The sequence below is a fragment of the Parasteatoda tepidariorum genome, chromosome 3 (assembly GCF_043381705.1).
Source record: "Parasteatoda tepidariorum isolate YZ-2023 chromosome 3, CAS_Ptep_4.0, whole genome shotgun sequence".
NCBI classification, from domain to species: domain Eukaryota; kingdom Metazoa; phylum Arthropoda; class Arachnida; order Araneae; family Theridiidae; genus Parasteatoda; species Parasteatoda tepidariorum.
Window position 1 is genome coordinate 14817354 of NC_092206.1, and position 16452 is coordinate 14833805.

The 16452-nt window shown below is 32.2% G+C and overlaps 3 protein-coding genes across 4 annotated transcripts in view; 1 reads left to right on the top strand and 2 right to left on the bottom strand.

Annotated features, from left to right (window-relative positions):
• The window catches only part of LOC107440852 (adenosine receptor A3-like), a 273931-nt gene that overhangs the window by 230654 nt on the left and 26825 nt on the right, over positions 1–16452 (top strand). The window lies entirely within an intron of this gene.
• Positions 1377–6902, bottom strand: LOC107440861 (uncharacterized; the record flags this gene model as incomplete). The annotated part of the gene is given in 3 exon segments (XM_016053928.3): positions 1377–1585; positions 2809–2913; positions 6608–6902. Coding segments are annotated over 3 exon segments (429 nt in total). The 3' UTR covers positions 1377–1495.
• Positions 10771–16452, bottom strand: part of LOC107440870 (uncharacterized) — a 6389-nt gene continuing 707 nt past the window's right edge. The window contains exons 2-3 of the mRNA XM_016053938.3: positions 13687–13791; positions 10771–11368 (exon numbers count right to left, since the gene is read on the bottom strand). Coding sequence (XP_015909424.2) covers positions 11288–11368; positions 13687–13791 — 186 coding nt within the window. The 3' untranslated portion in view covers positions 10771–11287. The remainder of the gene's footprint in view (positions 11369–13686; positions 13792–16452) is intronic.

Sequence of the window (16452 nt, forward strand, 5' to 3'; positions counted from 1 at the left end):
CGCTCCTTGAGAATTTTTCATTGTTCGAAATGGTACTGAAAATTTACTTCTGCCAGTTTCTTTATGACGCGCCCTTCTGCTTGTTTTACTGCTTCAACAGACTGAAATCGCTTTCCTTTAATTCAAATTTGACCTTGAAAAAAAGATAAAGTCCTGTGGTGCAGTGTAAGGTGAATGGTCTAACTTTGGGATGTGGTGCTTCCTAGTAACGTTTTGAAAGACAATGCTTTCTGGGCGGGTACGTTTCCTAAATGGTAAACCCATGCCTTGTTTTTATCATTTTCCCAGGAAAACAAGACATTTGCACTTAAACGAATTTTTTTTACAGACACGAGAGGCTCACATTCGAAAGAGAAAGCTTCACATTATACAGTTATCGGTCATTTGCTGTTTCGCGCATGCTTAGTTCTTCCTTGGAATCATCCATATTTTCAGTTAAAGTCTTTATGGATAGAATAAGAGTCTAAGGGTTCCGCAATTTCTCCATACTTTTCCCTTCCCTGAGTCCATAGTTTTGTCAAATCACATTTTTTCCCTACGGCAGTGTGGTTCAGGAAGAATTTTGAATATGCTGGCATAGGGGAAAAGATTCATTTTCCGAAATCTAGGTAATGAAACACGTAGCCTTGAGACACCTATTCTATTCACAAAAAATAAATGTAAAAGCTACACTTCGTAGACATACGAAATCTGAAAATAATATATTTTATTTTATATTATTTTATAACCGTCGTTGAACAGCCGACCCATTTTTTTAGGTTCATGACTACTAATGTTCAAATACGTAGCCTTGTAATTTTGAACCCAATCCAGAAGACAAAGATACTCCAGGATCAAGCATAGGGAGAAATTTGCCTTAGTGGAGGACTTTTTGATGGTACTAACCCGCATTTGTGTTACATGGAGAGGAAAACCTCCCACGGTTAGCCTGATGGCAAGGGGACTCTAACCCATGATCGGTCTACCACTGAAGATATTTCACGTCAGCACTGTGGTCGGTGCAAGGCAAATGCAGAATTCTTATCGACTGGGATTCGAACCCGGTTCGCCTCATTGGAAGGCGATTGCTCTATCCCTTAAGCCATCGCGACTCAATATATGAATATGATTTTTTTCGCGATGCTGCTTCTTGTAGTTATATAAGTCAGGACTTGTGAGAAGGAAAGAAATCCAGGAATGGGGGTAGCATTGTTCAAGCCTTGAAATATTTTCTCGAAACAACTCTTGGGGCTACTTTTCTACGGGGATACGGCTGAGTTCAATCTCTGCCAACAGTGCAGGTCGTCCAACATTGTCTAATGAAAAAAAATTAGAAATCACATACTTTAAAGTTGTTCAATAATTTCAAAGTAAAAAAAAAGGCAAACCAGCATCGCTTCTGCTTCATCATGGTTTTTATTGAAACTCACATGTCACATGTTAAATCACCACATACTAATATCATACAAAATTCCTTTAATAATGTAGATATCACATCTCCTATTGAAGATATGCACTAGTCTTCGTTTTGGGAGCAACCTGTACCATAACCAACAGCGATATCGTCCTTATTTCTTGTCTGACTAAGCTTGCAGTAAAAATGGCTCTGAAAAAGATAGCTATAATTACTTTAAAACTTTTGTCATTCAATTATTAGTTGGAACAGATTGTTGGAAATGATGTTTTTTCACGCATTTCGATATTCATTTGTCAAAATTCATTGTTTACCTAAAATGAAACTTTTTTAAGATTTGTTCAACACTTATTTACTCGAAAACAATTATTAAATAGTAATTTTTTTTCGAAATTTATGAGGAAATACTAGAAATGGATAACATCCGGCATTGTACGCTTACTGAGTATCACAAGAGTAGCTATTGTCTCCAAAAACATTTAAGATGAGTATCCATGCGCCTTTCGTAAATTTCAGAGATGTTTCCCTAAATATGGCCTCTAGCCCATTGTGAAACTCTAGAACGACGTAAATAAAGTACCTACCTAAGTTCAAATCCAATAATTTTGTTCTTTAAACTCTCATCGAATTGAAAAACTGATCCTGGGAAAGCATGTATATATATATATATNATATATATATATATAATCTTTAAGCCACCTAATATTTCAGTCTATATCTTTATATAAAACGCAGAGTGGATGGGTGTGATTTTAAAGGCCTGTTTACACGGTCCAAGTTATTGAATCCAAGAACTTGGAGGAATTTCTCCCTCCAAGAAATTGGATGATTCGTCGATACTATCCAAGTTCTTAAATGTCTCTGAAGGGTCGGATTGAAAAATCTGTGCATTGTTCATTTTCAACATTATAAAATCATACTTACATGAATTCAAATTTACTAAATAAGTTAAAATAAAATCATAATAGCACAAATAGACCATGACATATTAATTTATTTGGATTAAAATATATGAAAATGGACAACAAAATGACATAATCTGATGCCTGCTGTTTGACGTCACAAAACTAAAGCAGCTAATTGGGTAAGAGAGAAAAGAACTTGGATGGAAAGTAGAACATGCTCTACTATCATCCAAGAACTTGGATGATCGTTTACATGGTTCAAGCTCCAAGCAAAACAAGTTTCCATCAATTTCAATAAATTTTTGCCCAAGAGAACTTAGATCATATAAACAAGCCTTAAACCTTTTTTCTCGATAGTGTTGATTATTGTTATGACGTTACTCTTTGTACATATTTTGTACTAAGTTGACAATTTGATTTGTGTTTTTTTCTTATAATTTCTTACAAAAATTTTTTTCGAAAAATTTTGAAGGTGCTTTATTTCTATGGAAAATAATATTTTATACATACAGCGTCTTCCTTCTGTTCACATTCATCAACGTCTTTGTAACTGACCTCTTTTTTCAAGCACTTGGTAACTACAGCAGTTACTTTTATACGATAGGATGCAGCTTTCTTCAAAAACAAAATAAACATTTACAAAATATAACAATGATATATCATTAGTAAAAAATCAATTATTGTTAGAGCCGCTACATATGGGAAATATTACATAATTTGATTAGTATAAATATTAATTTAATTTTAAAGGAATAGAAAATAATATTAATACGTCATTTTCAATTTTAAATCACAGCAATACACAGGAGCACAAAAGATGCAAAATCACACACTTGTTTCATGCATTTTTTTATCTTAATTAAAAGGCAAATTCTTTTAAAAATAAAAAGTATTTCTCATCTCTCAATGATCTACTGGTTTCTTTTTCTAAAAACGTAAGGCAAAAATAATTTCTTTTAAGAACAAAATATTATTTCAACTGCTAAACGTTTATTGAATTGCAGAATATATTACTCAAAACAATTAAAGGATATTGAGGTTGTGAGTTGATCTTGTAGCAGGATAATTATTTGAATGATTGATACATTATAGACAGATGCAGTAGACTAAATGAGATAAAAATGACATTTGTTTTTTCAGAAGAAAAAAAGTGTTTTATTGAGCATTTGGGTACAAAAGGGAAAAAAACTAAATTTCTGCAGATGAAATAAACAAACAAAAAAAGGTGTTTCCTTAAAAAAAATCTTTTTTAGTACTTGTTACGGTTTTCTTAGCAACGTTGAACACCTTTGAGGCATCGATTCAATGAGATTATTAATTAGGGGCTGATTAGGGGCTGATCCTCCCGAAAAGCTCTTCCCAGTTCTTAGAAAATTTGTGGGGGTGGTAGTCTTCCAGAAATTTGTCAGCCTAAAATGTCCAAAGCATGCTTGATTGGGTTCAAGTCCGTAGAACATGTTGACCAATTCATTCGTATGATTCCCAAAAAAAAATCATTCACCAAGTTAACACAATGGGGCCTGCAATTGTCGTCCATTGAAATGAAGTCATCTTCAATTTCTGCAGCGTAAGGGACTACAATAGGTCTCAGGATCTCATCCCTATATCGGTGGCCTGTCAGAGGTTTATTTCGAATGATAGGATGGAATGGTGAGCCCACCAATGGAGATGCCAGCAAAGACAATCACTCCCTCACGGCCAAATCTTGCACTTTCGTGCATGAATGTAGGATTTTTACTAGTGCCGCGTTCCCTCCAGATGAAAATACTCCTATTATCAGAATGAACAGAAAAGCGGAACTCATCGAAGAAAAGAATGTTGTGCCACTCACTTCTCCTCATGCTCATACGCTCTGTTGCCCACTCCCTGCGGGAGCGACGGTGCCTTGCTGTTGACGGGACACACACTCGGCGAGCATACAGACAGTTTGTGTCGAAACTGTGGTGCCAGTAGCCGAGCGAAGGCGTTGTTGAAGAAGAGTGGGATTCGTATTTCGCTGTCTCCGAGCTGTTAGAGTTAAACAACGGTCTTCATTGGGGGGCGTTACTGCATGTCTACGCCCTTGCCCTGATCCTCGGCCTGCATTTCCAGTCTCCAAAAAACGGTTCCAGATCATGGAAATCACACTTTGTGAAAATCCAATGGCTTCTGCCACTTTGGCTTCTGTTTGGTCACCCTCGAATCAGCTAACAACTCTCCACGGTTCAAAACTACAATACTACTCTACAAGATTTACAATATCCTTTAACTGCTTGGAGCAGTGTTTATATTTTAGCATGTTTCGTAAAATTTGTAGATATTTCCCTGCGTTTGTGTTACACATTTTTAAATAGATGGGGATAAATAATGATTTTTTTTAATGTACGTTAACCAAGTACATTAAATAAAAATATTTAATTCCACATAACGTTTTACATTTAATCGGATGGGTAGATTTTTCCATTTTTCAAATCCAAATCAACTATGAAGGGAAATGTTGCGTATCAAATAATCGCAAAAAAAATTTAAATATATTTTGGATCCCACCAAGGCCTTAAAATATCTCTAATTTCAAAAATTAGATGATTTTAAAATTATTTCTAATTTTTTTAATTTTCATACATCAATTTTTTCTGCCTGCAGTGTAAGACTCTATTTGTGAGCAAAAAAATAATTCACCGTGCAATATTTACCCTCCTCGCCAAGCATATTTATCCAACATGATAAAAATTAACAAAAAGAGCGTTTATTGCTTTCTTACGAAGCAAAAAATTCATATACAGGGTGTTCCAAAATTATCTTTACATCACCTAGCTTGAAATTGGTTACAGACTGGAATTGCTTAGGGCCACCAATGGTGCGCATGTTGAAGTGTACTAAACAAAGCTTTATTAGTTGCAGTAATACATGCAAAAGACAGAATATAAATATCTTGTTAATTTTCGAAGTTATGAATTTTTGAAAATGTAAAGAGAATTTTGGAACACCCTGTATTTTGCAATGTAGTTGCACAGTGAATCAAAAAAATGTAACTCTAACGTTTCACCTAGTAAGTGTAAATCTTTATAGTTTAAAGGATTGACCTCATATACGGTAATTAATTAGTTATAACTGTAGATTAAGCTACGAAATCAAATATTAAAAGCGTACTTTTTCTGAAAAAATACATGTTTATTTTACAGATCTGTATACAGCAGACTGAACAAAATGTGGGCAGAATGTTATTTTTTAGGTATTCATTTCTTATTATTTAATTTAATATTGTCCTTTTGAACTTCGTAGTAAAAAAATACAAATTTCGAGCTAAATAAATTATTTCACTTCTGAGTAATAAATTTAAAAAAAACCACGAATTAAAACTCTATTTTTTAAAAACAATTCGATTGATTTTATTCAAATTTTGTATAGGGTCATCAAATAAATGCATAACATATATATATATTTGTAACGTATTATCAGTTTTATATGTTATAAAAAAATTCAAAGTACAATACATTAAAATTCAAAGTTTTTGGACATTAATTGGATCGAAAAATAAATAATATAAATAATTATTAAAACTAATTTCTTGCATTCTTGTTTTTGAATAAATGAGTTTAATAATTTAGCGCAAAAGATTTGTGAAGTACTTAAATATTACCAGAGATATTTCAATATTTACTAGAAGGGAAATAAATATTAACGGTTTCAAATTTCATGATTAAAGAAGTTTATCATTTTCATGACAAAATTTCTCGGGGTAACATTTTCCTGATAGTGACTCTACCCTCTAAAATGTTAAAGGACAAGTATCCAAAGAGGTAGATCAAAGATAAACATTCGAGTAAAACATAAATAAAGGGCCAAAAAAGGGACCTGATGCAATTTGTAAAAACAAGAACCTTCTTCAGTATCAAAGGCAAAATGACAAGACTAGACAAACTGGTAGTAGACAAGCAAGTTAAAGGGAAAAAAGGCATTTAGAAAAGGTTTGTAAATTCTAAAGTATGCTTTTGTGTTGTATTTAGTAACTTAATTAGTAGTTACAACTAATTAATTTGAAAATTTTGTTAACCACTTAAGCCATAATGCTTGCAAATCCATTAGGATATAAGTTTTGCCAATCGATACTCTTTTTTGGCTCACTGTACGTATATCATAATATTATTTTCCTATTTGAAAAAAATCATAATAAGTGCATAAGTGTAAAATTATAAATGAAAAGTATTCAACTTTAAGAAATGAATATGACACAGAAAAAGAACTTTTAAAGTTCATACATATCTGTTGACTAAATTTAGAGTTTAATCTAATTATATACCAAGGAATTTAGTAAAATTCTTTAACTTACTCCGCATTCTTCTTCATTGGAGCACTTTGCTTCTTCAGCTTGGGTGATATTGGCAATTTTCCAGCGATAAGCACCATAAAAATGATCTGAGAAATGCTGAAATACCTCATTTGCGACCTTTTTTACAGTTTCGTCATCTACGTCAACTTCTTTATAATCGCCGCAACCGTCACAAGGATCAGAGTTTACAATAAGAGGACATAAAACACATATCAGCAAAATAGATTTCCACATGTTGAGTTTTATTGATTCTCAGATCAAACCTTTTGCGATGCTGGAAGAAAATATGTGTTACCAATGATTCTAAGTCCTTTTAGAAGAAAAATTAACTTATAGGAAAGTTTACACTTATTCACCTGTTTCTTTCTCATCCTTATCAGAACATTTCGATAATTTAAGTAACTTTGAATAGTGATTAGAGTACTGTAGGCAACGTTTTCTGGAGAATTTGCATCGCAAATTGCAATCAGTTGATCAAGTATGAGATCAGTTGAAATCATTCGCAGTTCCATATTTCAAAGCAACTTTGAAGCAGTAATATTTATTTTTAACTAGATAATAAAACAAAGATGGTACAAATTGACAGTTTTGTTTCATTTCATTTTATCCGTCGTTGAACAGTCGACCTTGGTTTGGGTTTACGACTATTAATGTTCATCTCCATAGGCTTGTAATTTTGAACCAATCCAGGAGACAAGGAGATCAGTACGCCACGAGGTATTGATTTGTTATGGGAACATGGAGGACTTTGCGACTCAACAGATTTAACGTGCATCAGTCACCATTACAGGCAGCAGAGATCGAACCCACAGACACTTGGACATGAGCCCAGTGCCCTACCAACCAGGCTATCCCGCCCTAAATTGACAGTTTGTGATAACTGGTGAGAAAAACATATAATTAAAACTGTTCGTATTCTTGAAAAAATTCTCGTCAAGGCTCGTGTGTTGTTGCTAAGCAACCCCTGTAATGTGACATAACTATGCGAAGCGTACTCATTGAAATAAATAAAAATTGAGTTTGCATCAAAAAAGTTAGGTAAATTTTAGATTCATTTTTCACTAATGACTTAAAACAATGTAAATTTTTAGTTTTACATTGTGTTAAGCACTTCCCGTCACCGGTGGCTGGCGTAGCTCGCATCAGAAATGTAAAGGCTTAAGAAATAAGAAAGACTTGAATAAGAAGGTACAAGAAAATATTTAAAAAAAAAAAAGTGTTTCGTGAACTACTTTTTAAAAAAACTGCTCAATATTGTGATCATTTGCTGTGCATTTTTTAGGATTTTTTAGGACATAAAAAGTCTTTCAGAAATCCAGGTCGGTTCATAAAATATATAATAGTATTGGATGAAGAGTCTATAATCATCAGACCAGCAGTACTTCACGATGGCTAATGGATTGATTCCAATAAATTTTTATGCTCTTTAGGCAAAATTGAAAAGCGCGGTTAGTTTTTCCAATACACAATTGTCTACATTCACATGAAATTTATATATGGCCCAGTTGTGATCTAATAAATAGTTTTAGGTGCAAAACTGCAATTTTTTTTTTGCATTTGTGAAGTTTTATAGGAAACTGTATTTTATTAGAATTTTTAATACCTGGCAACTAAATTTCCGAAAAAATGGAAACACAACACAATTTCATACCAAAATGTTACATCATGCGAAAATCATTCAGGTATAGCGCCTGAATGACTTACGCAAATCGCCTCAGTTATGAGAAGACAAAACTATTTCTTTTTCTTTTTGCAAAATCAGCAAAAATTGCGACTTAAAAAATTTCATTTCAACTTTTTTTTTAAAATGTATGAGTTTTTCCAATTTTTAGTATACTTTTCGGCACAGCTCCCCCCCCCCCCCCCAGTTTGCTTCTCATTCATAATTGTTTCTTTTTCTTAAAAGTCGCCGTTTTTCTAGAGAGATAAGTCATTTTGTTTATAAAATGCACAATAGTTATAATTTTAGGTAACGACTTTTCGTTACTCTGCTAATTGTAACGACAAAACTATTATCTGGATCTGAAAAATAAGCAATGGTATGTAAAAGAAAAAAAAACTTAAGATTTTAGATTGCGTGATAAAGAAGAATATCTGAATTAATTTTTCCCCTTAACAATATAAAACCTTTATAAGATTGTAACAATTCAAATTAAGAAACTATTTCTATCTCTAGTGAGATTTTCTACATTATTAAAAATTTCGATGCAAGTATTAAAATATAAATCCGGCAACTCTCATCTAATCTCTCTCCGTTATAATTTTTTGTTATTTTGACTATTAAATTTTTGGTCGTTACTTTTGACATAGAATCAAGCATGAGCTTATGAAATGAAGATCTCGAGGTTTTTATATTATGCTTGGCACGCCACGTTTGGTCGTAAAAATAATTTTGCCTCTAAAATAAAACTTTTAGATCTAATTTTTAATCACAGCATTATGTAAAACATGGTTTTAAGTTAATCATTTGTGTCAGATATATAAATATTGCAAGTCAAAATCATGTGTAGAAGATATGACATTGGAATAGCATTGGATCCGAAATTTTAGATGAAGTAATCAATAAAATGCTCCCATTGTGAGGAGGATATCATTAATAAATTAGTTGTTTTTGTGAAAGAAATGTTTAATGCAAAATTTGCTGTGAATAAAATATTTCTCTTTTGTTTAATAAAAGATTGCATTCACACACAAATTTTTTACGCATTTCTTAAAAAACACGATGATTTAATAAATAGTTGTGTATATATGGCTACTTTCAAAGGTTATTAAATGTTACCTTCATTGCTTGGTTGTTATTTTATTTGCTGTTGTCGCAAATCCTTTGTGGAATTTGATGTTGTATTTTGGAATTTGATATTTCGTTTTGTTCTTGTATTTTGTATTTAGATTCTTCAAGTATCTTGTTTGTGATATCCTGTTTTCGATTATCGCTTTTTCCCTCGAAAAATATTTATTGCTGTATTAAGAATTGTATGAGAGATGTATTAACCGAATCCCGGGTTTGCGACTATCAATGTTCAACTCAGTCACTTTGAAATTTTGAACCTAGCACTGAACACAAGGAAAATCCTGGATTATGCATTGGGGCAAATTATTTTGATGGATCTAACAAGAATTGGCACTGCATAGGAAGGGAAACCACGAAAACCACCCACGGCAAAGTTTTGACGGAAGATATGTTGCACAAGTGTTGGCTGAAGGTAAACACATGTTCAACATATCTTCCGTTTACTACCAATGATATTTTACGCTAGCACTTTCGTCGGTGTGAGCGAGAGTAGAATTCCAATCCAGCAGCTATAGCTGGTATTCGGATCTGTATAGCATCATTGGGAGGCTCAATTTCCTCAATTTCCCAAGTCACAGCTGCTCACAGACATGCTCGGAACATTTAAATGTTTTACCAGAAATACCATAGAATACCGATTAAGCGCCCCTTTAAAATGAAAAGAAAATCGCTAAAAGTTACCGAATGGCGCGGATAAATGTTACCAAATGTGAAGGGAACTTATATACTTACTGAAAGACCTAAGCTTTGCAAAGTTTAATTATAGAGATAAGTTTTTTAATTATGGAGAGAGAAAGTTAGCTTATTCTCCTTAATTCAACTACACATGCTTTTTATTATCCAAAATATGCTAAATCTAACCATTGTGTTGTGTGAAAGCGAAACAAATGTACGACATCGACGTCCATTATTCTTAGTCGACGTCCATTATCATCTTAATAAAATTTAACAGTCTTAATGTGTGTAACAGAATGTGTTATGTGTAAAGATTTTTTTAAGGTCGAGTGGATAATTGAAAAGATTATTCAGAAATAAGTTTATTACTAAGTAAAAATGAGATCTGTACTTCTCTCTTTCTGCAAATAAAAATATTTTTTATTATGATAATAGCATGTATTTTTTGCAGACTAATGAGTCCGGCAGGCCTTGTAAAAATATTGAGTTCTGGAATTAACACAAGAACAAGAAATCACTAAAAGATTCACGTCTAGGCATTTACTGAATAATAACATTCATAGAAATGAAGCAAGGGCATCACGACGAGCTTCATTTTCTATCTTTTTTTTACGAGCATTAGTTCCAATTTCCTTCCAGTTTTCTCGGGATTTTTCACCCGGTACTTTAAAACTATAATTTGCTTTCATTCAAAATCTTCTCACATAATATACATTTATTGATATACTTCACATTAAATACAAAGGTTTTTAGAACTTTGCAGTAGGTATTCATACAGAGTCTTCCGAAATCACCTCCTTTAGTACGCGTTTGTAAACTTTTTTGTCAAAAATTAAACAAAAAAGGCATAAACTAGAAGGACAAACTAATATGCAAGAGAGGAAAAAACAAGAACGCCATCAAAATCTGACAAATCCCTATTAAGGACGTTGAGATTGAAAATGTAAAGACCTGTTTAATTTGCCGAAAAAAACTCAAAAGTGCTTCAAGTAATTCCTTTTCCCTCAAATCTTAGATTCCTCTGGCATCAAACAAATTTCGAAATTTTTATAGTTTTCAATTTTTTTTTCGCTTAAATATTTTTGCAAATTCAAATGCGTATACTTTTTAGACTTCATTTATGACAAAGAAATTAGAACTATGAATTTTACGGCAAACTGTAAACTAAAAACAGTAATTACGGAACACCCTGAAAAATCCTTTGATGTCTTCTTTTACATGTCACAAAAAGTTTGAATGTAAATGTATTCGCCTTTATCATTCGCCTTTGTTTCAACTTTGCACTTCAAGTTATCCTGTAAAAAAAAGAAATAAATTAAAATTTAAATAAATCCTGATGATAAAAAATGCACTGTAAAATTTGAAAATTCACTGTAGAGCTTCAGAAATGCCCTTAAGATGAAAATAATGCTTTTTTGAATATTTTTAGTTGAAAATAACAAATCTATAATTAAGTTCCACTTATCACGCTCTATTTTCCCGAAAATGCACATTTGAGTCTGTTGAAGACAGTTTGTCTACGGTAAGAACTCCCCCTGCCCCAAAGTCTGAGGCCGTCTGCTGCTATGTAAACAAGAATAGCACATTTCATGAAAGATAGCTTCTCTTCCCTCTAGAACTAACACAATAGACTGAAAAAAAGATTCCCTTTTTTTCGCCGACTCATCTACTTGAAATAGTTTTTACCTTGTTACCATAGTCACCGGCACAGGTTCAGCCGAATAGCTAGGGGAGTTCTTACTTTAGACAAACTATATTTTGACAGCACAACACGCAAACAAATTAAATGGACCCTCAATGACAGTGAGACTATCGCCAACTTTAGTGACTTTAGTGACTTTGATGGCAAAACGCGAGTCTACCTTCCCGACACTTCAAGGATCAATATGCATTAGGAAGAGAAATGTCCCCAAATTCATTAAGAGCTTGGCTACTTTTCTCTTCAAAAACGATACTCGATAAACCATTGTAGTATTGAAATATGAATTAAACACCTTTTGTTTATGCAGGAACACAAAGTTTCTTCTAAATGACAGAAAAATTTAAATTTTTTTGCTTACTTTAAATGCTTTTTAATTTGTTTTTTACCTTAGAAGAAATTAATTGTTTTTATGAGAATGTTAAGTTTGAATATAGATTCATGAAGAAAAAAATGATAATTTTATCTAAAAGATCATGTGTAGAGTGAATCGAAAAAAATTATAAAAACTAAAGGTAAAAACAAGAAGAATAAATTCGTGAAATCGTTTATTTATTTTTTCTCGTAAAAAAATTCAGTTTCATTTAACTAAGAAATATTTAACGTTATCAGAAATGTAATTTCTGAAATATTTCTTGGCTACCCTACTTTTTGAAAAAGAAACTTTCTTTTCTTTCCAGAAAATCACGTTAATGGAGAACTGATTTCGCCAAACTTGCCTCCTGAGAAAAAAAAAACACTAACAAGGTATGATGGCGATATCTCGAACTAGATATCTCGAAATTGTGCAATTTCCACCAAAGAATCGTTCAATTTCGAGAAAATATTTGATATGTTGGATTCTAAGTATAACAGACAGCGAATGCTAAAAATATAAAATATTTTTAAATGTTAACTGCGTTTGCAACTTTTTTTTTAATTTGATGTAAAAAACAGTACAATGTTGTAAATGTAAAAAACAGTACAATGTTAAAAATGTTGTACACTAATGTAAAAAGCAGACTTAATTCGAGTACAACACTAGTTTTTTAAAAGCGTTTAATTTAATTGTTTCCTAAGAGCTGGAGTATAATTGTTGAGGTAGTTTTTAGAGCCGGTAGTTGAATTCTGATTACCAGTAAACGGGGGGGGGCAGTGAAACTCATTTTGCTAACAATTTTTTTACTCTATGATTCCGAAGTAATTCGAAACTTGAAACTTATCTTCAATAGTACAAGACTTGGTCTTTCCTCAGCAAACTCCAATAAACTGCCGCATATTTTAAATGCACCTTCATGCATTGTCCAAAGGATTCTGTAAATCGCAATCCTGTTTCTTTTTCATATTCCAGCCTGCTAACTGTTTTCAACCGAGTCTTCAGGATGCATAAAAAAAAATATTCAATCCAAGGCAAACTGTCCCAAAGAAAAAGACTGTTAAAAAATTTCGTACTACTCAAGATTAACTTTCAACCTTCGGATAGGTTTGAAATAATTATTTGGCTAATTGTTTTTCTGCAATCCAAATTATATCATAAAAGTATTTGAGAAGCTATTGACCCCCTAACGATCGTTTACTTTTCAAGAAAGCGGTCATAAAAGTGCCTATTTTGCTAAATACACGCATTTGATTAGTGCTGACATCTAGTTTAAAATAAACTAACTATCTACAATTACCTTAAAAATATCCTGTTACTGCCATCTGGTGTATAAAATTAGAAATAAAATGTTTTCTGGGAAAAAGAAATGAATTATTTTATTCTTATTGGCGCGTTACCACTGAACCCTCCAGCCCGGAAATTTCACAGGAGCGAGAAATAGAGGGTGAAACCTCAAACCGTCATTTTCACTGGAGCGAGAAGGAAGGGGTTAAGGAACAATTTAAATATTTATACCCCGGTATTTGAGTTTAGAGTATTACGCTAGAACAACTTACCTTCATACTGCGTAAAGGGCATTGTTGGACATTTTTGTAATCATATTCCTCTTTCAGGCATGTTGTAAGACCGACCACGACATTCATTTTATAGGCTGCTTTTTTCTTGAAAAAGAAAATAGGAAGAATATTTAGTTACGTTAATCTTGTGCTCAATTTACTATTGAAAAATAATTAACAATAAGAAAATATTAGACATAGTGAAATTTTTACTTTTAATTACAGAATTGTAAGTATCGAAAAAGTTTTAAAAAAATACTATACAGTTGCGCATTTTACCTCTGATCATTATAAACCTCCGTAATAGAACATAATTCACACTGTCACTTATTTTTTAATTCTTAACGTTTTCCACAAAAAGTACAGAAATGTCCATATTGATTTTAATTAAAAGTTTCAGGAGAGCTAATTTAGAAAAGCTGTCAAAAACATGAAGTGCCAATCACTTTAAATTTTTATTTGAAAATCTTTCTAGTAGAGTAGGTTAAAAGCAAATAAATTTTTGACTTTAGGAACGCTTCAGTGTGGATTGTCTATTACAATATGAATAAAAATGGCATAAAATATTTTAAAATCAGCTAATATCTTCCATTCGCGTGTCGTACTTGAAATTAATGAAAATTGGAAGGAAAAAAAATTCTTTTTTTAAAAAAATTAGGCTGGTTAAATTTTATGAAATAAATACTCGTTTTCTATTTTTTTTTATTTGATGTTTTGAACATCCCTAATAAATCAAATTCTGACTAATATTTTTTTTTACTATCACGCAACGTTTTAAAAAAAACATAAGTTTTCAAAACAAACTAGTTCCGCAGTGGATCGATTGTTAGGACACCATTCCCAGTAGAAAAGCGAAGTCAAGCATCACTGGCTGCGGTCAGTGTGAGGGCGGGTGACCACTTGGATCAGTCTATGAAGAGACTGAGTGTGTGTGGCAATAGTCCTCGTTAAACTGTTCTATCGTAAAATGCTCGATTTCATGCGCAGGTCGTCAGGCTACCGAGACGGGGGATGCCATCCCCTCTGCAGAGGATCAAGAAGATTGTGATAGCATGTTTTCGGACCGTCGCCAATAGCCCATTGTGCAACTCTAATGTGACGTAAATAAACTACAACAAAACAAAACAAAATGCACAACGTGACGATGGTCGAGTTCCACCTAAACTCTACACGACCAAAAATTTTATTTTTGATGTAGTTTTGAAATTATATTTTCAGTTAGTCATAAAAAATTAGGATTAACAAAGGATTAAGATCCTTGGGGTTAGGAACAAAGAATTAAGATCCTTTGGCTTATTGTATTGTTACCGCATAAAGATTGCCATTGATGATTACAAAATGTGAGGGGACAAAAGTCTCCTCTACTTCCCCATGTTTCCGCGGTTCCTGGTAGGCTGTAAATGAAACTCGATGCGCAACCATCATCACATGGTGAGTCCTGGATTCTTCAAATCTAACATCATAAACGAAGAATTTAATTTTACAAAAAGTTGGTAAACTTAAGTTTATTTTTAAAGCATTTCACGAGTGTAAAAAATAAAATTATTGAATAGAATTGAAATTATTTAGTATATTTGAAATTATCAGACAAGCATACAAAACTAAAGTATATTTATTTCAAAAGTTTCAGACAACTTTAAAAAAATTTAAAAAGACGAGATTTTTTCCAAGATTTCATTATTTATTACGCGACAAGTGCGATGCGCAAATAGAAGACATCACGCAGCTTTTAATCTTATAACATTAGGCAACTTTTACATACTAAAGCATATCAAAATTCAGAAAGAAAAAAAAATTTTCGACACACTTTACGTTCGAGTTTATATTAATGATATGTGAATCCATCTGTAGACTTCATTCTCCTCATTTTGGGATTTTCCTAATTCTATTAAAAACTTTACATTTTGTTTTTTTTTTCACCCTGAAGTTAGTCTCTCGCCACGCCACGTGAAAGCTATTGGTCTAAAATTTGCTTAAAAATGTCTGCTACACTTTTGCCTCAGATTTCCGGCCTTTGATTTAAATTTTTCTTGACGCATTTATCACTAAATTCATATATTTTGAACGATAATGGGATGTTTAGAATACTTTGATTTAAATCTGTGGTTTTAATCATTGTTTTTCTGTAATAGATCAGGTACACAGCCAAACACTCATCTCTAATATCATAGCTGTTTTATGGTAGAAAGCAATTTTTTGGCATTTATGCATCAAAAAAATCATTTGGATTTTTTTTTGTTACTTATGCACCAAAAACATACACCCTTGAAGGGTAGATAAAGATTTCGTTTTGGTATTCAAACACCGCAAACTCGTAAAATATATCAATACAATAGTGCGAGAAGCACACACAAAAAAAATTTTCAAACAAAATATTACGCATTAAGTAATAATATACATTGATATATTTTGCTTTGGCTATATTGATACAATATTAGAAAGCACTCATTTTTGTGGATATAATCGTGTGAGCTGATGAGGAGATTATATCTTTTTTTTCCCGGATTTTTATTGAAAATATTTTTATCAATATTCTTTAATTATGTTGTTTTATTTTATTTTAGTGTTATAATTTTCTTCTTTTCTTTTCATTATTCTATAACTTTTTTCCATGTTTTCTCTTCATTTTGAACTTATTTTATGAGTTCTGTATACTTGCAGCTTATGCACAGTAAATAAAACTTATTAATTTTCTACATTTTTCCCTTTTTCCTCTTTATCCTTTTTTGAATTTAAATTATTGTGCTCTAGCTATATATATATATA